The sequence below is a fragment of the Phacochoerus africanus genome, chromosome 15 (assembly GCF_016906955.1).
Source record: "Phacochoerus africanus isolate WHEZ1 chromosome 15, ROS_Pafr_v1, whole genome shotgun sequence".
NCBI lineage: Eukaryota > Metazoa > Chordata > Mammalia > Artiodactyla > Suidae > Phacochoerus > Phacochoerus africanus.
Window position 1 is genome coordinate 29,703,920 of NC_062558.1, and position 24,348 is coordinate 29,728,267.

Below are 24,348 nucleotides of genomic sequence, written 5' to 3' on the forward strand. Positions count from 1 at the left end.
CCACAGCAGTATATTTCTGCTAAAAAGCAACAGATACACTGGCTCTGTATTTTCCAAGTTTTCTGTTTGTTAAAGCAATTTATGAAAAATTGTCATTTATTTCAGTTGCAGGGTTTTTTGTTTTTTTTTTTTTTTGTCTTTTGGTCTTTTCTTGAAAGGGCCGCTCCTGGCGGCATATGGAGGTTCCCAGGCTAGGAGTCTAATCGGAGCTGTAGCTGCCAGCCTACGCCGGTGCCACAGCAATGTGGGATCCGAGCCGAGTCTGCAACCTACACCACAGCTCACGACAATGCCGGATCGTTAACCCACTGAGCAAGGGCAGGGACCGAACCCGAAACCTCATGGTTCCTAGTCAGATTCATTAACCACTGCACCACGACGGGAACTCCTAGTTGCAGTTTTTTAAAAATCACAGTGTAACTTTCCTAATATGACTGCATTAGTTAATAAGAATTTGGGGTCAACTCTATGTGAACATTCTAAAAACATTGGTTTAGAGATTCCCAAGTTACTGAAGATGCTTCATTGTTTTCTTTTGCGTTTTTTTTTTTTTTTTTTCAGGGCTGCACCCAAGGCATATGGAAGTTCCCAGGCTAGGGGTCCGGTTGAAGCTGTAGTTTCTGGCCTTTGCCACAGCCATAGCAACGCCAGATCTGAGCCAAGTCTGTGACCTACACCACACGTTAAGCAATGCCGGATCCTTAACCCAGTGAGCGAGGTCAGGGATCAAACCTGCGTTCTCATGGATATTAGTCAGATTCATTTCTGCCTAGCCACGATGGGAACTCCCAATGTCAGTTCCTTTAACTGGCTGTGCCAGGCCCAGGATTGAACCTGTGTCCTGGCACTGCAGAGATGCTGCTGATCCCATCACACCCTGGCAGGAACTCCTGCTTCATTAAATTAATGTTAAATGATACTTTGCATGTAACATTTTTATTGAATTACTCATTTAAAAATAATTCACACTCAAAAGATTGAAATATCTAAAATGTTGATTGTGCACTTTCAGTGGGTCATTGCCAGAGAGCGTTTTCAGCAAGCCGCGGATCTGATTGATGCTGAGCAACGAATGAAGAAATCCATGTGGGGTCAGTTCTGGTCTGCTCACCAGAGATTTTTTAAATACTTGTGCATTGCATCCAAAGTTAAAAGGGTTGTACAACTAGCTCGAGAAGAAATCAAGAATGGAAAAGTAAGTTGGAGATTGATCTTTGGTTATTTGTTTTGGTCGTTTTTGGGTGTCGAGGTTTTCAACTTGTAAAACCCTTTTCTTTCTAAAGGATAGTTGTGGAAGTATTAACATAGTAAGACTTTAAAAAGTACTTTTTCTTTCTTTTTTGTCTTTTTGCCATTTCTTGGGCCGCTCCCATGGCATATGGAGGTTCCCAGGCTAGGGGTCCAGTCGGAGCTGTAGCCACCAACCTACACCAGAGCTACAGCAACGTGGGATCCGAGCTACGTCTGCAACCCACACCACAATTGCTCACGGCAATGCCAGATCCTCAAAAAAGTACATTTTCTAAGATAATAAAAGTCATACATGTTTGTAAAGAATTTGGATAGCTCCAAGAAAAAGTATAAACAAACATTGCTATAAATTGGCTATCCATGGGTATAACCACTCTAGCCATGGATATATATTGCCTTAAAGTTTTATCCTTTTGGCAAGTCACTTAAAACACAAAGAACAGCGGCAGGGACTTCTATGATATCCACTGCTGTAATACTCTTCTCTATCTAAGTGTTTTACATATAGCATGTTTCAAATTATGTCCAATAAATAAATGAGTGTAAACAATAATGTTTGAATTTTTTTTTTTGTCTTTTTGCTATTTCTTGGGCCGCTCCTGCAGCATATGGAGGTTCCCAGGCTAGGGGTCTAATCGGAGCTGTGGCTGCCAGCCTACGCCAGAGCCACAGCAACGCAGGATCCGAGCCTCGTCTGCAGCAACCTACACCACAGCTCACGGCAACGCTGGATCGTTAACCCACTGAGCAAGGGCAGGGACCGAACCCGAAACCTCATGGTTCCTAGTCGGATTCGTTAACCACTTCGCCACGACGGGAACTCCTGAAAATTTTTTAAACTAAATATTTAAAGTATGTCTTGGGGTTCCCATCATGGATCAGTGGAATCGAATCCGACTAGGAACCAAGAGGTTGTGGGTTCCATCCCTGGCCTTGCTCAGCAGGTTGAGGATTCAACATTGCCGTGAGCTGTGGTGTAGGTCAAAGACATGGTTTGAATCTGATGTTGCTGTAGCTCCAATTGGACTCCTAGCCTGGGAATCTCCATATGCTGCTGGTGTGGTCCTAAAAAAGCAAAAAAATAAAATAAAACGTCTTAAATCACACGCATATTCTTATTTGTAATTTAAAAATTCTTTTTTTCCCTCCAGTGTGTTGTAATTGGTCTGCAGTCTACAGGAGAAGCTCGAACATTAGAAGCCTTGGAAGAGGGCGGGGGAGAATTGAATGATTTTGTTTCAACTGCCAAGTAATGTTTATGGTTTTGAGTTTTTACTTAGATTAGTTTAAATATTGGGATTTCCTGGGGGCAAATTTTTGTCTTTTAAAGATTTTCTAATCTTAGTTTTTGCAATTCTGTGTGTATCCATAATACTACACCTATTGGAAAACAGTAACAGAAATGCTGAAATGTTAAGTATTTTGACAGTATTGTCTCCCAGTATTTGGACAAATAGAAGGGGCTTGATTTTAGCTTGTTTTGTGCATCTTGGAAATTTGACAGCTTGGTTTAGTTTCAGTTTAGTTTTGGTTTGGTGTATTTGAAATTGCCGTTATCCAGAGGAGCAGTATAATATAGTTTGCCTCAATTTAGTAAGCTCTGATATAAAAATTGTAAGTAATACTGAGTCAAAGGAGTTTTGTTGTTTTTTTTTTTTTTTTTTTTTGGTCTTTTTGCTATTTCTTGGGCCGCCCCTGCGGCATATGGAAGTTCCCAGGCTAGGGGTTGAATCGGAGCCATTGCCACCGGCCTACGCCAGAGCCACAGCAACGCGGGATCCGAGCCGCGTCTGCAACCTACACCACAGCTCACGGCAACGCCGGATCGTTAACCCACTGAGCAAGGGCAGGGACCAAACCCGCCACCTCATGGTTCCTAGTCGGATTCTTAACCACTGCGCCACGACGGGAACTCCCCAAAGGAGTTTTTTAAGTTGTTTTAGACATTGTTTTTGAGTTTGCTTAACCGGACAATTCTAACTCTGGTGTTAAAATTAACAAAATTTTTGCCACCATGCTCTCTTTTGCCTTAGGGGATACATTCAAGAGACAATTTAAGATAGATACAATTTAAAACTGTTTTTAAAAGTAAAACATACACCTGCTAATTTGTACTTTTCTATGCTTGCTGCCTAGTACTGCCTCTAAAATGGTACTAGTTCCCTGTGGCTGTTGAGCAGTTGAAATCACTAGTCCAAATTGAGATGAGCTTTAAGTATGAAATACACACCAGGTTTCAAAGACTTAAGGAAATGTAATGTAAAATATTTCATTGATTACATGTTAATGTGATAGGTTGAGTTAAATAAAATATTATAAAATTAGTTTCACCAGTTTTCTTTTACTTTTTAATGTAGCTACTAGAAAATGTAAAAATTGTGCTTCGCTTGCATTATGTTTCAAATAATTGGACAACCTTGGCCTAGAATATTAAAATTTATTTGCGCTGGACATTTTTTGTAAGATTACATAATGTATACTTATTTTAAGCAAATACATTGAGTAAGACTTTATATATAATAAATTATTTTGCATTCTGAACCACTGTCACTTTTTTCTCTCTTCTACAAATAGAGGAGTGTTGCAGTCACTCATTGAAAAACACTTCCCTGCTCCAGACAGGAAAAAACTTTATAGTTTACTAGGAATTGATTTGACAGCTCCAAGTAACAACAGCTCACCAAGAGATAGTCCTTGTAAAGAAAATAAAATAAAGAAACGGAAAGGTGAGTACTTGTCCTTATTTTTTAATTTTTTTAAAGTTTCATTGAAGAATATCACAAGGTTGTGATAATTTCTGCTGTACAACAAAGTGACCCAGTCATACATATACACATATTTATTCTCTCAGATTCTTTTCCCACATAGATTAAATAAATGTATTAACTCATGAACTGTATGTAATTTCCTGGACCTTTAGGACAGTGTGTTTTGGCTAATTCTCTTGTTTGGGTTTTGAGGGTAGGTGAGGAAATAACTCGAGAAGCCAAAAAAGCACGAAAAGTTGGTGGCCTTACTGGTAGCAGTTCTGATGATAGTGGAAGTGGATCTGATGCCTCTGATAATGAGGAAAGCGACTACGAGAGCTCTAAAAACATGAGTTCTGGAGATGATGATGATTTCAACCCCTTTAGAGATGAGTCTAGTGAGGATGATGAAGATGGTAAGTTCATGAATATATTAAATGTAAACTAAAGGGTAGTTATTTCTGTATATTTGAAATGGGATATTGTGCTAAAGCCTTTTGTTCCCTATAGATACCATCACACAGATTCTAATCTTTGTTTGGTGGGAGCTCCAAGCTTGTCCATCTTCTGGAGGTTTAGCTCATTTATGTGAGATTGTGATCTCAGTTTTGTGCAGTTATGTTTAAGCTCAGAGCATGGAATCTACCTCATGGACAGTTGGCAGCAGTTTACAGGTTGTCAGTTAACAATACAAAAACTCAGGATTTTTTTCCCTTGGAAATTCAGTACTTGTTTTAACAATTTGATTTGTGTCTTTCCTTAACTTTCAGATCCCTGGTTAATCAGAAAAGACCACAAGAAAAACAAAGATAAAAAAAAAAGGAAAAGTATAGATCCAGATTCTATTCAAAGTGCCTTATTAGCATCAGGTCTTGGATCAAAACGACCTAGTTTTTCATCTACACCAGTTATTTCACCTACTCCTAACAGTGCACCAGGTATCCATGTGGAAGCTTGCTTTTGTCTATGAAATGTACTTTTATACAAAATAAATATTTAAACTTTGTGTTGATTTTTAACAAATGTACTTTATCTAGCTAACAGTAACATCAACAGTAACAGTAGCCTTATAACAAGTCAGGATGCTGTGGAAAGAGCCCAGCAGATGAAGAAAGACCTACTTGATAAACTAGAAAAATTAGCTGAAGACCTTCCTCCTAATACCTTGGATGAACTTATTGATGAACTTGGTGGTCCTGAGAATGTTGCTGAGGTAAATATGACTTGATCAGGGTTGTGTCTCTAGGTAATTTTTTTTTTGTCTTTTTTGTTGTTGTTGTTGTTGCTATTTCTTGGGCCGCTCCCGCGGCATATGGAGGTTCCCAGGCTAGGGGTTGAATCGGAGCTGTAGCCACCGGCCTACGCCAGAGCCACAGCAACGCGGGATCCAAGCCGCGTCTGCAACCTACACCACAGCTCACGGCAACGCCGGATCGTTAACCCACTGAGCAAGCGCAGGGACCGAACCCGCCACCTCATGGTTCCTAGTCGGATTCGTTAACCACTGCGCCACGATGGGAACTCCTCTAGGTAATTTTTTTTGCCAAACCTTTTAAGCCCTTTAGAATGAATGATATAACTAGTATCATCTTATAAGTATCTAATATCCTCTCTTAGATCTTAGAACCCTTGTTCTACTCTAGTTGTCATCCTAGAGCAAGTGAATTCCTGCCCCTAGTATCTTGAGTATCTACCCCAAGACATAGATCTCTGTTATTGCACCTGTCATGCAGACTTTGTTATCATTGCTACACTTCTGTTCTCTCCATTGGAATTTGAACTTTTCAAAACCAGGCACTGTGTTGCAATGTTCTCTCTCGCCAGGTGCCTGGTGCACCACAAGCTGCACAGCACATGTTGGCTTCTTTATCCCTTTCACCTCTCTCTCACTTTCTCTAATGAAGGAGTCCTGAGCTTCATGCACTGTAATCAAGATACGTTAATTGTCACTGACCCTGTTTGGCTTTGCAGATGACTGGCCGCAAGGGAAGGGTTGTAAGCAATGATGATGGAAGTATATCTTACGAATCAAGATCTGAACTCGATGTCCCTGTGGAAATACTAAATATCACAGAAAAACAAAGATTTATGGATGGAGATAAGGTATGTTTTTCTGGGATGCTTTCCAATGAAAAGAAATACCCATACATTTAGCTTAATCTTTAGAAGGTTTTTCTTTTAACTAAATCATCTGTTGAATGTTTTTATTCTACATGGTTTGTTTTTTTTTAATAATTACACATAATCACTGAACATTTTACATGTTTTCATTATTTTCTTTTAAATTGAATATGGTGTTTTGTGCACAGAATTATATGTAACTCTTGATGGCTTTGGAGGCTTTTGAAGTCTTTTCTTTTTTTTTTGTCTTTTGTTGTTGTTGTTGTTGTTGCTATTTCTTGGGCCACTCCTGCGGCATATGGAGGTTCCCAGGCTAGGGGTTGAATTGGAGCTGTAGCCACCAGCCTACGCCAGAGCCACAGCAACGCAGGATCCGAGCCGCGTCTGCAACCTACACCACAGCTCACGGCAACGCCAGATCGTTAACCCACTGAGCAAGGCCAGGGATCGAACCCGCCACCTCATGGTTCCTAGTCGGATTCTTAACCACTGCGCCACGACGAGAACTCCTGAAGTCTTTAAGTATTAAAATACTGTGTTTTCTCAGGTCATCCTAGGGGTACTACATCTCGTGCCACACTCTAGTGCCAGTGTAATTTTGAGTCTAGAAATATATTTAAGCATCCCCAGATTATTACTATCCTTTGATTTTGCTGTTTCTCATCTTGCCATGTCTTATCAGGATGATTTATTCTGAGTGGTTGTAGATTACACTTGCCTATCTGACCACTGCAGTAGTTGTGGTCTCCTCCAAAGGCCCTTTCAGTATGCTCTTACTGTTAAGTAAACTTCATCAGTTTTAAGATTCTCAGATCATTTCTTCCACCTAGGTGGAATTGCTGTATTTGCTGGTGAGATTGCTAAAAAATAGGTAGGGGCACCACATCAACATCATTCCTTAATCTAAAAGGGGACAGGATAAAATCTTATCTCTTATCCACATTTTGCTTTTACTTCAAAAAATGTTTTTGTCTCTGCAACTAGAAAATAGGTAATAGTTATATTACCATTGTCAAAGTTGTCTTTTTAAATGTATTTAAGAGTTCATGTTACACATTTTAAAGATTGTCAGGAAGTTCCTGTCATGGCTCAGTGGTTAACGAATCTAACTAGGAACCATGAGGTTGTGGGTTTGATCCCTGGCCTTGCTCAGTGGGTTAAGGATCCAGCATTGCCATGAGCTGTGGTGTAGGTCGTGGACAAAGCTCGGGTCCCATGTTGCTCTGGCTGTGGTGTAGGCCATCAGCTGCAGTTCTGATTCCACCTGCAGTGGGTGCGGCCCTAAAAAGCAAAAAAATAAAATAGAGGGTCTTATAATTTAGGAAGTAAAGGAGAGTATGTTGGTGGACATTTTCCTGCTTGTTTTTGTGCTAACGTGATCTTTTGTTCTTTCTTCCTTATATTTAATATAGAATATTGCTATCATCTCAGAAGCTGCTAGCTCAGGTATTTCATTACAAGCAGATAGGAGAGCTAAAAATCAAAGACGAAGAGTTCACATGACTCTGGAATTACCATGGAGTGCTGATAGAGCAATTCAGCAATTTGGTAAGTTCCTATGCTGAATTTCACTTAATAGCTAAGAATCACTGGGGAAATGTTTTAATGTCAGACATATTAAAACTCAAAATATGTATGTGCAGGTTTTAGAAATGTTTGTGTATTGCATATACTTTAAAATATAAGAGTGCATTATGAATTTATTTCTTAGCTGTTTTAAAAGTTGTAAAAGACCTGCAGTAGGATTTCTAGGGTTTCCCATGTTCAAGAATGGGGCTCCTCAGGAGTACCTTCATTGTGACCTCCAAGGATGTGTGTTATCCATATCAAAGCAGCTGCCACTTGATGTCCTTTTCAACCCTCAGTGGCTTCAGTGAGGGCACATTGCTCCTCCCTTCCATCTTCATGTCCCTGTGACCTTGTGATCTAAAAAAAAAATTTCAGGAGAATCCAGATCAGCTGTGCATGAGCAACATTGTGGTCAGCCAAACTGGGGTAGCAGTAATAGTGTTTATCATTTAACAGTTCTGTTGTAGTCTTTGTTCCCTTTTAAAGAGAAGTATTGTTCTGAATATGGATGTTGTTCAAGTCATTGCTTTTTATTTTATATCTCTTGGGGAGTATTGTAATTGTTATATTCTTTCATTTTTCCTCTAATTTAAACATTTCTGGATACTAGCTAGGTGTTAATTGCTAGGATAGGTCTCAGATTACTAGTATCAAGTGAATACAATCAGTGACTTTTTTTTTTTTGACGTTACAGGACGGACTCATAGATCAAACCAAGTTACTGCTCCTGAATACGTTTTTCTGATTTCTGAGTTGGCAGGAGAACAGAGATTTGCATCTATTGTTGCTAAAAGACTTGAGAGTTTGGTAAGGTTGTTTTTTTTTTTTGTCTTTTTTTGTCTTTACCCGAGGCATATGGAGGTTCCCAGGCTAGGGGTCTAATCAGAGCTGTTGCTGCCAGCCTACGCCAGAGCCACAGCAGTGCCAGATCCGAGCCCCATCTGTGACCTACACCACAGCTCACGGCAACACCGGATCCTTAACCCACTGAGTGAGGCCAGGGATTGAACCCGCAACCTCATGGTTCCTAGTCGGATTCATTTCCTCTGCGCCAAGATGGCAACTCCAAGTTGTTCAGTTAAATAGATCTGTGTAAAAGATGGTGTATGTTACCTGTCTTCTATGCCTTGATTGGAAATTTTATGTTTGGATAGGGTGCACTTACACATGGAGACAGAAGAGCAACAGAATCTAGAGATCTGAGCAGATTCAACTTTGATAATAAGGTAAGTGAAATTCACCTTCCAACATCTGGAAATTTCTGGCAACATATGATGTCTATGGAACAGAAAAGGAAAGTGGTTACTGTTTAAAACTTAAAGTTGCCTCCTCTTATGGTTTTGCTGTAAAATCATGGCTTCCTTAAGACATAGCAGTTAGATCTTTGGTGATGAACTCTGCTATATAATCATCTTCTCATTCTTATTGGAAAATAAACTGATAAATACTTATGAGTAAAGTGTGGGTTCCCAGAAGTATAGAGAGTTGTTTATTTAATGCCTATTTTATGCATAGATGTGAATTAGGCACTAGGCAGTTTAAAATAGAAATAAAGATAATTGAGTTCTGCTATTTTTGACTCTTTGGTATAATAATAATTTTTCTAACTTTCATTTGGTCATGTGATTGCAGAGTATCCAAATGCTAAAACTGGTTAAATTGATTCGGTTTTCATTGCAGTATGGAAGAAATGCTTTAGAAATTGTCATGAAATCCATTGTAAACCTGGATTCTCCTATGGTCTCACCACCTCCAGACTATCCTGGAGAATTCTTTAAAGGTAACTTTTCAACATAATCATAACAGGAGTTCCCATCATGGCTCAGCAGCAACAAACCTGACTAGTATCCCCAAGGACATGGGTTTGATTCCCTGCCCTTGCTCAGTGGGTTAAGGATCCGGTGTTGCCATGAGCTGTGGTGTAGGTCACAGACTTGGCTCGCATCTGGAGTTGCTGTGGCGTGGTGTAGGCTGGCAGCTGTAGCTCTAGTTTGAACCCTAGCCCGGGAACTTCCATATGCTGCAGGTACTGCCCTAAAAAGCAAAAATTAAAGATAATCATAATGAGTATTGACAAGAAGGTACTAAAACTGTTCTAACATGTTGTTTTTGGTTTTCTTTTAACATAAGTTGTATGTAATTAAGAAATTGATGGTTACCGGACATCTAAATTGACATAATCAGTAGATTTATTAAATTTTCTTCAGGTGAAATTATTTTACTGTAGATGTAGCTTATTGCATGTTGTTTAATATAGATTAATAGAGGAAAAGTGGTTTTGTTAGGTTAATTAAAAATATGCCAGATAGCTTCTCTTTTTTTGCTTTCTAGGGCTGCATCCTCGGCTTACGGAGGTTTCCAAGCTAGGGGTCAAATTGGAGCTACAGCTGCCCGCCTGGGCCATAGCCACAGCAACGCATGATTTGAGCTGCATTTTGACCTACCACAGCTCACCGCAATGCCCGATCCTTAACCCACTGAGCGAGGCCAGGGATCAAACCTGCAACCTCATGGTTACTAGTCAGAGTCGTTTCCGCTGTGCCACAATGGAAACTCCTCAAATTTCAGTTATCTAAGTAGATAATCTTTGGAAGTTGGTAGGACATGTACATGAAGTGTAGATAAATAAGCTATGTAGTAACAATTGTTAAAACTGGGTTATGGCGTAGTTCCCGTTGTGGCTTAGTGGGTTATGGACTGGACTAGCATCCATGAAGGACTAGTATCCATGAGGTTGTGGGTTTGATCCCTGGCCTCACCCAGTGAGGTAAGGATCCAGCATTGCTGTGAGCTGTAGTGTAGGTCACAGACACTCCTCAGATCCTGTGTTGCTTAGGCTGTGGTGTAGGCCAGCAGATGCACCTCAATTTAACCTCTAGCCTTGGAACTTTCCATATGCGGAAGGTAAGGTACGGCCCTAGAAAAAAGAAACACTGTGTAATGGGTATATGTAGTTCATAGAATATTCTCTGTAATTGTGTATGTTAGGAAATTTTTATATTAAAAAGCACTGAAGAGTGTTATATAAATTCTTAAATATGTCTAGAAAATCTGTAGATCAGATTTTACCCCAATAGTAGAAGTAGTCTGGGTGATTTTAATGCTTTGGGAAACTGAAGATATTTAAAAAAATAAATAGATGTGAGATATTTGAAACATTATTATTATAGAGTTAGCATTTTTCAGTAGGATATCCTTTCCAGTTGACCTGTTTAGTGTTGGTAGCAGTCTGTATTGACATAGCTTGCAGGGGCAGTTTATAGTCACTGACGGCACTCAACAAATGCCATCAGAAACCTAGTAAAGCCTTAGCCCTCTGCTTTTTCTCCTTCTCCTTTTCTTTCTCTCTTTTTCTTTTTGTTTGGTCATTGGAAAAATTAAAAACAACTTGCCAATTTATTTCTAATTCTAAAAAAATTACATGTTACTTATTCATTGTAAGTAATGAAAACAATCTCAAAGTGTATAATGAAGAGTCAGTACTTTAACCTTAACTACTACTTTCCACTGTTACCTATTGAGGTTACAGTTATCAACAGTCTGAACAGGGGCAGCCTTAATATACCTTTCTGCATGTTTGTCTAAAACACAGAGCTTTTCATTTAAATGCTGACAGTATCACTTGTAACATAGTTTTCTCCTTTCATGCATCACAGATATCCCTTACAAAGCAATAGCTGTAGCACTAGCACATTTTTTAATAGTGTGTTATCTACTTCTAGCTTATATAGGAGTTTCTTCAGTTATTCCCTTATTGATATTCAAGTAATTTTCATTTTTTTTGCATCACAAACAGTGCTGGAATTATAATGGCTATCCTTCTGTTCAGGTAATTTCTTCCCATAGGATGGGTTCTCAAAATGAAGATTTTTTTGCATTGAAGCTTTTTGGCTACAGAGTTTTTACCAACAGAATCTAAACATTTTGAGCATGTAGCAGAGTCTAGCTGATTACATAAACATGTAAATAGGATATAATTATGCTCCCTATTGACCCTTTTCTCTTTCTTACACCCTTATTCTCTAAGTCTGGGTTGGAGTCTGGACACCAGTATTTTTTTTCCTTTTCTCTTTTTGTCTTTTCTAGGGCCACACCTGCAGCATATGGAGGTTCCTAGGCTAGGGGTCTAATCCGAGTTGTAGCCACTGGCCGACACCAGAGCCACAGCAACTCGGGATCCAGGGATCTGAGCCTCGTCTTCGAACTACACCACAGCTCACGGCAGCGAAGGATCCTTAACCTACTGAGCAAGGCCAGGGATTGAACCTGCAACCTCATGGTTGCTATTTGGATTCGTTAACCACTGAGCCATGACGGGAACTCATCAAGTATTTTTAAAAAGCTTTATAAACTGTCTCCTCTAATGTAATTGAGAATATGTTGACTGTTAATACATGTTTCTTATCTTCTGCATTGTCAATACTGACAGATAAAGTGGGAAGAAAGCATGATTGTTTCCTTATTTACATCTTATTTACACAATTATTTAATCGGTGTCCTGTTGCCTGTTGAAAATTGTTCAGATTCTTTGGGTAAAAACTGCATAGCTAAGAATCTCCACTCCCGAAGACTATCATTTGAAAGCTAAGACATGTTAGTGAAAGAATAAAATGTAATGTGAGGTTTGAGAACTCCAGGATTTAGAAGTGCCAAAGGATCTTCAGGGGCTGTGGATTCCATTTAATTTAGCTAATACGAACTATGGAAGATACATAGACTGTGGTTTATATGCTAAAACTTGATTTAGTTTGATTAGTCAAATGACTCTGACTCATTTGGCCTACAGAGTTTTTTATAAACTTATTTTATTATTATAGATGTTCGACAAGGACTAATAGGCGTTGGCCTGATAAATGTAGAAGATCGTTCCGGAATTCTTACTCTAGATAAAGGTAATGGTGTAAGTTTCATATATATATAAAACTGTTGCTGTATCAGTAAGTAAAGCCCTTTTTATTGTTTGTGCTTTTGTCAATTTGAAGGGGAAGCTACATCATGTCTGTAGGTCTCAATCCTTCGTTACTGAATGCTCACAAAGCATTCTAGGTTTTGCCTACTGTGGTTATTCAAGAAATTAAACTTTTTTTTTTTTTTTTGGCTTTTTGGCTTTTTGCCTCTTCTAGGGCCGCTTCCATGGCATATAGAGGTTCCCAGGCTAGGGGTCCAATTGGAGCTGTAGCCGCCGGCCACAGCCAGAGCAACGTGGGATCCAAGTCACGTGTGCAACCTACACCACAGCTCACAGCAGCGCCGGATCCTTAACCCACTGAGCAAGGCCAGGGATCGAACCCGCAACCTCATGGTTCCTAGTTGGATTCGTTAACTACTGCGCCACGACGGGAACTCCAAGAGATTAAACTTCTATTCTGTCTGCGTGGCAGCAGTTCTAGAACCAGGTTGCGTTTATGGTCAGCTGTCAAGCTTTTAAAAAGTACTGAAGCCAGGGCAGGATCTCAGACATTGGTAATTTTCCAAAGCTCTAGGCTATTTGTGCAGCCAGAGTTGAGTTTCACTGACTTAAAGCACTTAGAACTTTTGGAGTTAAGACTTAATGTTGGAAAACAAACATTCGCATGTGTTAAATTGTGTTTATACTCTCAGTAAGTGAAGTTGAAGATGCAAAAATTCAATTTGGCAAACATCTTTTAAAGCATGTAGTATAGTCGTGGTAATTGCTAGAGGTAGAAGTGATCAAAGTATAGATAGCCCTCTCCTGGGAGTAAAAGAAGACTTATAGGAGAAAGTGAGACTTGAACTAGGCTTAGATGGATACGTTTTTAAATTGCCATATGAATGCATTAAATCTTTCACATAATCTTGTCATTGCAGATTATAACAACATAGGAAAATTCTTAAATAGAATTTTGGGCATGGAAGTGCATCAACAGAATGCATTATTTCAGTATTTTGCAGATACACTTACTGCAGTTGTTCAAAATGCCAAAAAAAATGGAAGATATGATATGGGAATCTTAGGTAAGTGGTAAAACTTTAAAGCATCATGTGTACTCCTATGAAAAGTTCCTTTTATAATTATATATTGCTTTTGCTTGTTCAAGATCTTGGTTCTGGAGATGAAAAAGTGAGGAAAAGTGACGTTAAGAAGTTTTTGACTCCAGGATATTCAACCTCTGGCCACGTAGAATTATACACAGTAAGTTTTGAAAACATGCATTTTCAAGTATAATGTCTTTCTGTGATAGGCATTTCATAGAAGTGAGTTTCATTTAAATTTTGTTTCTTCTACAGATAAGTGTAGAGAGGGGAATGTCCTGGGAGGAAGCTACCAAGATTTGGGCTGAGTTGACAGGACCAGATGATGGCTTTTATTTGTCATTGCAAGTAAGATTTGTTCCCTTAAAATGTTAACTGTTAAGATATATAATCCTGTAATTGTAATTATCTGTTTGCTTTGTGTTGATTTTCCAGTTTTATTTAGTTTTCTCTGGTTTTGATAATTTATAGTTGTAATTTGAGTGAATGCATTTTGAGGGATATTGTTAAATGCAAGTTTTTAATTATAAACTATTCTTTTTTTTTTTTTTTTGCCATTTCTTAGGCTGCTCTCACGGCATATGGAGGTTCCCAGGCTAGGGGTCAAATCGGAGCTGTAGCCACCGGCCTACGCCAGTGCCACAGCAACTCAGGATCCGAGCCGAGTCTGCAACCTACACCACAGCTCATGGCAATGCCGGATCCTTAACCCACTGAGCAAGGCCAGGGATCAAACCCACAACCTCCTCGTTCCTAGTCGGATTCGCTAACCACTGAGCCACGATGGGAACTCCTCTAATTATAAAGTATTCTTATTAAATTGAACTCTTTTTCCCGTAACACAGTGACTTTCTTTAGTCTTAATAATGCTTTATGGAGTTCCCATTGTGGCTCAGTCATTAATGAATCCAAGACTAGGAACCATGAGGTTTCGGGTTCAATCCCTGCCCTTGCTCAGTGGGTTAACAATCTGGCGTTGCCGTGAGCTGTGGTGTAGGTCACAGACTTGGCTCAGATCCTGTGTTGCTGAGGCTCTGGCATAGGCTGGTGGCTACAGCTCCGATTGGACCCCTAGCCAGGAACCTCCATATGCTGCGGGAGCGGCCCTAGAAAAGGCAAAAAGACCAAAAAAAAAAATGCTTTATGTCTTCAAGAGTCAGTTTTCAGTTGTTAGTATGACTACATTCTTTGGTTTAGTATTTGCCTGTGGATAGAGCCAAAGAGGGGAAGTATGTATGTGTGCATATTTATATTGAGACATATACATACATACAAATAAATGCATGCATATGTTCATAATGTTATAACATCTTGAATTATATGAAATATGCATATGATGTGAATTAATTAAATATGATTTGTCCTGGTCAAACTATGGACTTTCTTTTAATTTTTTTTTGCTTTTTAGGGCTGCACCTGTGGCGTATGAAAGTTCCCATGGCTAGGGGTCAAATCGGAGCTACAGCTGCCGACCACAGCCACAGCAACACCAGATATGAGCTGCATCTGCTACCTGTACCAGAGCTAATGGCAATGCCAGGTCCTTAACCCACTGAGGGAGGCTAGGGATCAAACCTGCATCCTCATGGTTACCAGTCAGATTGTTTCTGCTGCATCGCAACAGGAACTCCGAAACTGTAGGATTTTAATCTCACCTCTTCTCTTACATCTTTCTCTGATGTCAGCTCTTCCTTTTTCTTCTCTCTTCCACACTGATAATCTTTAGTCTCCAGGATGATAAAATATTTTTTGGTATATGCTTCCCCCATTTAATTTTTTAAATTTTAATTAATTAATTTATTTATTTATTTATTTATTTTTGCCTTTTCTAGGGCCGCTCCTGTGGCATATGGAGGTTCCCAGGCTGGGGGTCGAATCGGAGCTGTAGCCACCAGCCTACACCAGAGCCACAGCAACGCAGGATCCGAGCCAAGTCTGCGACCTACACCACAGCTCACGGCAATGCCGGATCCTTAACCCACTGAGTGAGGCCAGGGATCGAACCCGAAACCTCATGGTTCCTAGTCGGATTCGTTAACCACTGCGCCATGACAGGAACTCCCCTTTCCCACTTAATTTAAAAAATAGTTAAACCATTTCTGCATGTCACTGTATGGCAGTTATATAGTATGCTCTTCTTTTAACCCTAATTAACATTAGTTCTCCAGGTAATTATATTTATTTAAAGTTCACCACTCACTCACTAGTCCTTAGGTTAATATCTCTCTAGTCATTTTGTCTGGCGCCCAGACATTAATAGATTCCTCAAGAAGGTCTTATGGAAACCCTCAGTTCCCTGAGTTCTTGCCTGCTGGGAATTTTGTGCCTTTGTACTTGAAAGACAGTTTTACCAGACATGAAATCTTTATTAGGTTCACATTATTTTTTGTTGAATTTATTTATTTATTTATGTCTTTTTAGGGCCGCACCAGCAGCATACGGAGGTTCCCAAGCTAGGGCTTGAACTGGAACTGTAGCCGCTAGCCTACACCACAGCCACAGCAGTGCCAGACTGGAGCCACGTCTGTGACCTACACCTCAGCTCACAGCAATGCCGGATCCTTAACTCACTGAGCGAGGCCAGGGATCTAACCCACATCCTCATGGATGCTAGTTGGGTTTGTTAACCACTGAGCCACTATGGGAACTCCATAGTTTTTTGTTTTTGTTTTTTTTTTGTCTTTTTGCCATTTCTTGAGCTGCTCCCATGGCATATGGAGGTTCCCAGGCTAGGAGTCCAGTCGGAGCTGTAGCTGCCAGCCTATGCCAGAGCCACAGCAACGCAGGATCCAATCTGTGTCTGCAACCTACACCACAGCTCATGGCAATGCCGGAACCTTGACCTACTAAGCAAGGGCAGGGATCGATCGAACCTGCAACCTCATGGGTCCTAGTCGGATTCGTTAACCACAGAGCCACGACGGGAACTCCCAAGGGAACTCCATAGTTTGATGGTGCTCTAATTTTCTTTCCCTTATTAATTTAGTTCTTTTGTGCCTATATGTGTGAATGATAAGTTTGATCATTTTGCTAGTTTACATCCTGGTATTAGTCATCTTTTGTCCAGTATTCTCAGATTTGTAATATGCTCTTTCAACATGTAGATTCACATCTTTACTTCAGAAAGTTTTTGAATTACTTTCATTTTTCTTTCTTTCTTTTTTTATTTTTTTTCCTTTTTAGGGCTGCACCTGAGGCATAAGGAAGTTCCCAGGCTAGGGGTTTAATTGGAGTTGCAGCTGCTGCCCTACCCCACAGCTTACAGCAGCGCAGAATCCTTAATCCTCTAGCAAGGTCAAGGATCACACCTTTGTCCTCTCACCCACTGATCCACAAAAGAATTCTTCCTCTCTTGGATCCTTTTAATCTCTTTCTTCATGTCTTTTTCTTTTACAGCTTTATTGAGATACATTTCACATCTAGTACAATTCACCCACTTGAGGATGTGATTAGCTGTTTTTAGCATTTTACCTTGTTAATTCTTTTAATTGTTTTATCCATTTTAAAGTGTTCGATATAGTGGCATTAATTATATTCACAGGGTTGTTAAGCCGCCACCATTAAATGATAAATCCCAGAGTTCCCTTGTGGCACAAACAGGTTAAGGATCCAGTGTTATCACTGCAGCAGTTCAGGTTGCTGCTTTGGTGCAGGTTCAATCCCTGGCCCAAACCAAAAAAACAGTAATTCCTCATTTTCCTTTCTCTAGCCTCTGAGAAACCTCTGCTGTATTTTCTGCCTCTGTGTGTTTGCATATCTTGGTACCTCGTGTAAGTGGATGATGTAACGTGACATTTTGTGTTGGCTTCTTTCACTTAGTATAATGTTTTCAAGGTTCATCCCTGTTGTAGTGTGTGTCAGGACTTCATTACTTTTTGTGTCTAATATTACACTGTCTACATATAAGCACATTTTGCATATTTGCAAATATTTATGGAGTAACAACTGAAAATGAAGACCTGGTGCAAGAAGTAACTGTGGAGTTGTCATCGTGTTTCAGTGGTTTTGAACCTGACTAGGATCCATGAGGACGGAAGTTCAATCTGTCGCCTAGCTCAGTGGGTTAAGCATCTGGCGTTGCTGTGAGTTGTGGTGTAGGTCGCAGATGCAGCTTGGATTCTGAGTTGCTGTGGCTGTGGCATAGCCTGTCAGCTACAGCTCTGACTCAGCCCCTGGCCTGGGAACTTCCATGTGCCACGGGCGTGGCCCTAAAAAGACCCAAGGAAAAAAAAGAAGTAACTGTGTAGGAAGTTCTCTCATGGCGCAGAAGGTTAGGGATCCCGTGTTGCTGCTGCTGTGGTGCAGGTTTGATCCCTGGCCTGGGAACTTCCACATGCCACAAGTGCGGCCAAAAAGAGAAGCAACTGTGTAAGGGAGATCAAATATGATAATACCACAGGCAGTGTGAAACATAAATAAACTCTGGATCAGGAATCCCTAAACTTTTTCTTCCAAAATCCAGGTAGTAAGTATTTTTAGGTTTTGCAGTCTCTGCTGACTATTCTTTGTGGATTTTTTTTCTTCCTAACTTCCTCCTTTTCATCCATCCTTAAAGTGTTCTTAAACTTAGGAGCTGGGAGTTCCTGTTTTGGCGCAGTGGAAGCAAATCCTATTAGGAACCATGAGGTTGTGGGTTTGATCCTTGTCCTCGCTCAGATTCTGCGCTGCTGTGGCTATGGCCTAGGTGGGCAGCTGTAACTCCAATTAGACCCCTAGCCTGGGAATCTCCATATGCCATGAGTACGGCCCTTTAAAGCAAAAAACAAAAACAAAAGCAAATCAAAAAGAACTTAGGAGCCTCAGGCCAGGTATGGTCTGTAAGCCTGGGGTACCGGTTTCTGATTGAAGAGCAAAGCTCTCAGACTAGGTCTGGCTTCTGATTGATTGTTCTTTCTTTTCTTTTCTTTTTTTCTCTGGGCCACTCCTGTGGTATATGGAGGTTCCCAGGCAAGGGGTCGAATTGGAGCTATAGCCGCCAGCTTAAGCCACAGCAACAGCAACTTGGGTTCTGAGCCATGTATGCAACCTACACCACAGCTCATGGCAATGCCGGATCCTTAACCCACTGAATGAAGCCAGAGTTCGAACCTGTGTCCTCATGGATGCTAGTCAGATTCTTTAAACACTGAGCCATGGACAGGAACTCCTAGATGTGTTTGTTTAAAAATCTTGCTGAGATTATTTTAGATTCTCATGAGACTATAAGAAATGATAGAGAAATTTCTTGTACAGTATTTTTCCCAGTGGTAACATTTTACAAAACTACAGTGTAATATCAATCAGGATTTTTTTTTTTTAAGGCAAATTCACTTTTGTTAGGTGGGATTGAGACCCAATCCAACGCAGACAACTTCGGCAAGCTAGGCTGGAGCGCTTTATCTCAAACAATGTAGAACTCAGGAGCTTCAGCCAGGGGTCATTTCAACATGCTTGTTATTAACACAGTGCAAAAATAACCAGAGAGAAAGAGACTCATCTAGTACTCATCTAGGTGTCAAGCTGGCCTAAACTGCCTGGACGGTAGCCTGAGGACTCCTGATGTTAAATTTATTACTTTACAAATTTTATGTTTTGTCTTTTGTGTCCGGAGTAAAAAAATTCATTGCCTATTTCGGGGTCTTAGATTTTCTGAAGTATAGTTGATTTACAATGTTGTGATATGAATCAGGATTTTTTTTTTAATTTATTTTTGTGGCCACACCCATGGCATATGAACATTCCAAAGCTAGGGGCCATTTTGGAGCTGCAGCTGCCAGTCTAAAGCACAGCCACAGCAATGCCAGGTCCAACCTGAATCTTAATGGATAGTAGTTGGGTTTGTTACTGCTGAGCCACAACGGGAACTCCTCAACTAGGGTATTGATACAATTCACCAGACTTTATTCAGATTTCTTTAGGGTCTTGGATGGGATTTTTGATTAGTACATATAAGGTTATTGGGGGTTTTTTGTTTGTTTGTTTATTTTGTCTTTTTAGGTCCATACCCATGGCATATTGAGGTTCTCAAGCTAGGGGTCGAATTGGAGCTGTAGCCACTGACCTACACCATAGCCACAGCAACTGGGGATCTGAGCCGTGTTTGCCACCTACAACCACAGCTCACAGCAACACCGGATCCTTAACTCACTGAGCAAGGTCAGGGATGAACCCTGCATCCTCATGGTTACTAGTTGGATTCTTAACCCGATGATCCCCACCAGTTTCCCTTGAGTGAATGGATGTGGTAACATTGGTGCTTTGTTATTCTTTGCGTGGCAGCAGGCAGCTGGATGTGAGAAGAGACCTACCTAGAAGCTTTAGGCTGTTTTCTTTGAACCTCCTTAGCAACAAGCAGATGCACTTAGAATTTGTTTAACGTGTGTTAACATCAGGAAAACCGTATCAGAATCACTGAATTCCATTGTAGTGTGACGATTTATTTTATAATTATGTTAAATTAACCTGGCACTGTCAAGACAGATCACACTGTTTAAACACTGCCCTAAAGTATAGTAAGTTTGAGTATTTCATATTAGCCGATACATTTTATTTTGTTTTATTATTATTTTTTTTTGTCTTTTTGCCATTTCTTGGGCCACTCCCACAGCATGTGGAGGTTCCCAGGCTAGGGGTTGAATCGGAGCTGTAGCTGCCAGCCTACCCCAGAGCCATAGCAACTCGGGATCCAAGCCACGTCTGCAACCCACACCACAGCTCACGCAACAGCCGGATTCCCAACCCACTGAGCAAGGCCAGGGATGGAACCCGCAACCTCATGGTTCCTAGTTGGATTTGTTAACAGGAACTGAGCCACAACAGGAACTCCTAGCCGATGCATTTTAAATGTATTTTTCCTGTCGTTTCATAGATTTTGCAGTAATTAAACAATATTACAAATCATTTGAACAAGTGAAAGACAAAGAATCTTTAATATCCATAAAGAGAAAAGTAAAATATTAAGTCTTTTGTCCTTGTAAGAATTATCTTATATGAAACATTAGTAGCTAACAAATGATTTATTTTGTAGAGGATCTGGGAAAATGTCTTTACTTTGAAACTTCTTTTTCCTTCATTTTTGTTCCAGAGATTATTGCTTTGAAATTGTTCACCATTCCTTAAAACACATATTCACTTCCCAATCTTATATTTCTTTGAGCTAAATGGGGCTTTTTACAACTCCCTCCTCTTAGTCAAAAAGTCCAACCTCTTCTAAAAAAAAAAAAAAACAGGAGTTCCCGTCTTGGCACAGTGGTTAACGAATCCAACTAGGAACCATGAGGTTGCGGGTTCCATCCCTGGCCTTTCTCAGTGGGTTAACAACCTGGCGTTGCCGTGAGCTGTGGTGTAGGTTGCAGACGCAGCTCGGATCCTGCGTTGCTGTGGCTCTGGCATAGGCTGGCAGCTACAGCTCCGATTGGACCCCTAGCCCGGGAACTTCCATGTGCCGCGGGAGCGGCCCTAGAAATGGCAAAAAGACCAAAAAAAAACCAAACATACTTTTTTTTTTTTTTTTTGCTTTTTAGCAAAAGCAGCATATAGAAGTTCCCAGGCTAGGGGTCGAAGTAGAGCTACAGCTGCTGGCCTAAGCCACAGCCATAGCAGTGCAGGATCCAAGCCACGTCTGTGACCTACATCACAGCTCGCAGCAATCAATGCCAGATCCTTAAGGAAGGCCAGGGATTGATCCTGCATCCTCATGGATCCTAGTCAGGTTCGTTAACCACTGAGCCATGAAGGGAACTCCCTTTTTTTTTAATTTTAAATAAGGCAAGTTCCATCAGTTGTCTAATTCGTCCTTTCCTTCCACTTCTCCATCATATTTATGTATTATTTGGTCATCATTTGGTTTTTTTTTTTCCTGTTAAAGCATTACTGTTTACAGATCAATTTATTATGTGATACTTCGCCCTCACACAACCATAAGAATAGATAGTAGCACTGATGGATTAGATTAAATCAGAGGACTATAGGTGATCAGAATCATTACCTTTAAGGTTATATTTCATTGTAAACTGAAAGAGGGTAACATATAAAAGAGGTAAAAGTTATTTCCCTGTGGACCCTTCATGCCTAATAGCTGGATTTTTGCTTCATATCTCTGAGGCTCATTAAGCTGTGAGTTCAGTGTCGTGGACTAAAAGAATCGAAATTATCTCCACTGGACATTGGTGCTTTAAATCTTATTCAACATAGTTTTCTAAAAACTATCCTATCCTTTAATATCTTCAGCCCATCCCAGAGTTTAGGTCTGTTAGCCTTCATTGTGGTGAGACCTCATTCCACTCAGTTACACAGGTCAGCCTGTCCTTACAGTTATGTGTTTATGTACTCACTTGGCATTATAGTCTTTGAAAGGATTATATTTGCTGAAATGATGGTACAAAAAATAAGCCTATCTGCAAGTGTGCAGTATTGACTATGTTTTCTCACCTGTTTTGTTTTTTTCTATTAACAGATAAGAAACAACAAGAAAACTGCCATCTTAGTCAAAGAAGTGAATCCTAAAAAGAAGCTTTTCTTAGTTTATAGACCAAATACTGGGAAACAGCTCAAATTAGAAATTTATGCTGATCTAAAGAAGAAATATAAGAAGGTATTTTTTTCAATTGTATATGATGCTATCTTATGAATACTTGTTCTTTACGTTGAAACTGTGTGTATATATAAAATTGTCAATTTTTCCTATTTGATTACTGGCAAAATGTTTTTAGAAAAAGTTTGATCAAGCCTTGCAAAATTAATTATAATCTTGCTGCAGGTGCACCATATGGAAGTTCCTGGGCTAGGGGTCGAATCAGAGCTACAGCCACAGCACACGCCAGGTCCAAGCCATGTTTTCAACCTACATCACAGCTTGAGGAAACGCTGGATCCTTTAACCCACTAAGGGAGGCCAGGGGTCTTTGAGTCACATCCTCATGTATACCAGTCCAGTTTTTTTCCACTGAGCCCCAGTGGGAACTCCTAGGTCTAGTCTTAATGTTATCAACATTAGGAAACTTAATAAAGATCATTATTTGAAGAAATCCCTTTGTGGCATAGCAGAAACAAATCCGACTAGTAACCATGAGGTTGTGGGTTTGATCCTTGGCCTCATTCAGTGGGTTAGGGATCCAGCATTGCCATGTGCTGCAGTGTAGGTCACGGATGTGGTTCAGATCTGGCGTTGCCGTGGCTGGGGTGTAGGCCAGCAGTTGTAGCTCCGATTCGACCCTTAGCTCAGGAACCTCCATATGCTGCAGGTACAGCCCTAAAAAGCAAACAAAAAAAAAAGAGAGAGAGAGATTATTTGAAACAGCTTACGTTGTCAGAAAAAGAAAGTCTCTATTGCTAACTACAAAAATTAGAATTTTTAAATGAAGAGAATATATAAAAGACTGAAATTCATTCCCACCAACTCTTGGTTTTATTGTGAAATGTGTTTATATTTTGCAATGATTTCTCAAAACAGTGAATAACTGTTTCCTGACATTACTATATTATTATTGTTAGTATTACCTTATATTACTGTTATTCCTAGCCATTTTTGAAAACAGTTATAATTGGGAGTTCCCTGTTGGCTCAGTGGGTTAAGGATCTGGCATTGTCACTGCAGCAATTCAGGTTGCTGCTGTGGTGTGGGTTTGATCCCTGGCCCGGGAACTTCCACCTGCTATGAGGTGGCAAAAAGAAAAGAGAAGAAAACAATTTTAGTAAGTTAGTTGTTTGAGATGTTCATTGCACAGGAAGAACCTCGTGGCAGAGCTTTATGAATAGCATTCAGATGGAAGCAGTAGCAAGGACCAGGTTCTCTATATAGGGAGTACTTTAAGTTGGTTTTTTTTTTTTTTGAGACCAAATAAGGCAACTAATTTGTTGAAAAAAATACAGTTTCAATGGAATTTTTGTCTTATTTTCACAGGTAGTGTCAGATGATGCCCTGGTCCACTGGTTAGATCAGTATAATTCATCTGCAGATACTTGTACTCATGCTTATTGGTTAGTATTTTCATTTTTCTCACCATATATTCCAAACCTATGATCAAGAATTAATTGAAACACCTCTTCCCTCTTAGCTATCTGTCCCTATAAGTACACGATGAGCAAATTATCAATTGCTTGGTATCATTCCTTCAAGCAGAGGTACTTGTTGGAAGTCTGTGGACCACATGCTGTTTTAGGTATCCCTTCTGTTCTTCAGTGATGCTTCCTTACTATTGACTGCCAGTATGGACTTAACTATCATTCTTAGTGTTGAGATTTTCTTTCTCCTCTCCTTCCTTCTCTTCCTTTATTTTTCCTTCCTCTCTTTTTTCCCACCCAAGGTTTTTTGGTGTCCCAAATCAGATTTATTTATTTTTTATTTAAATATTTATTTATTTATTTTTCTATTCTTTCATTCCCACAGCAAGTGGAAGTTCCTAGGCCAGGAATCAAACCTGTGCCATGAAGTGACCCAAACTGTTGCATTGACAACACCAGGGCCTTAACCCATTGTGCCACAGGGGAACTCCCCAACATTTTTATGGCTAGGAAACCATGGAAATGCCTCAGGTGGCTAACAGCACTAGAAAACTTTGTAATGAGCCATGGGACTAATCCTCCTCTGCTACTAGCTAGCCAGAGGTGTTCTCAAGTCATGTTCATTTCAGGGCATTGTAAATGGAGTATCTGGCTGACTTTATGTAAAAGGATAGAGGATGTAGATG

The 24,348-nt window shown here is 40.1% G+C and overlaps 1 protein-coding gene across 6 annotated transcripts in view; it reads left to right on the forward strand.

Annotated features, from left to right (window-relative positions):
* The window catches only part of SBNO1 (strawberry notch homolog 1), a 58,560-nt gene that overhangs the window by 29,935 nt on the left and 4,277 nt on the right, over positions 1 to 24,348 (forward strand). For all 6 annotated transcript variants that reach the window (XM_047760180.1, XM_047760182.1, XM_047760181.1 and 3 more), the window contains 17 exons: positions 1,013 to 1,195; positions 2,403 to 2,500; positions 3,826 to 3,977; positions 4,217 to 4,414; positions 4,769 to 4,936; positions 5,036 to 5,211; positions 5,970 to 6,101; positions 7,532 to 7,667; positions 8,383 to 8,495; positions 8,843 to 8,914; positions 9,369 to 9,468; positions 12,506 to 12,580; positions 13,518 to 13,664; positions 13,748 to 13,842; positions 13,938 to 14,030; positions 22,117 to 22,254; positions 23,562 to 23,638. In XM_047760180.1, coding sequence (XP_047616136.1) covers positions 1,013 to 1,195; positions 2,403 to 2,500; positions 3,826 to 3,977; positions 4,217 to 4,414; positions 4,769 to 4,936; positions 5,036 to 5,211; positions 5,970 to 6,101; positions 7,532 to 7,667; positions 8,383 to 8,495; positions 8,843 to 8,914; positions 9,369 to 9,468; positions 12,506 to 12,580; positions 13,518 to 13,664; positions 13,748 to 13,842; positions 13,938 to 14,030; positions 22,117 to 22,254; positions 23,562 to 23,638 — 2,153 coding nt within the window. The remainder of the gene's footprint in view (positions 1 to 1,012; positions 1,196 to 2,402; positions 2,501 to 3,825; positions 3,978 to 4,216; positions 4,415 to 4,768; positions 4,937 to 5,035; positions 5,212 to 5,969; positions 6,102 to 7,531; positions 7,668 to 8,382; positions 8,496 to 8,842; positions 8,915 to 9,368; positions 9,469 to 12,505; positions 12,581 to 13,517; positions 13,665 to 13,747; positions 13,843 to 13,937; positions 14,031 to 22,116; positions 22,255 to 23,561; positions 23,639 to 24,348) is intronic.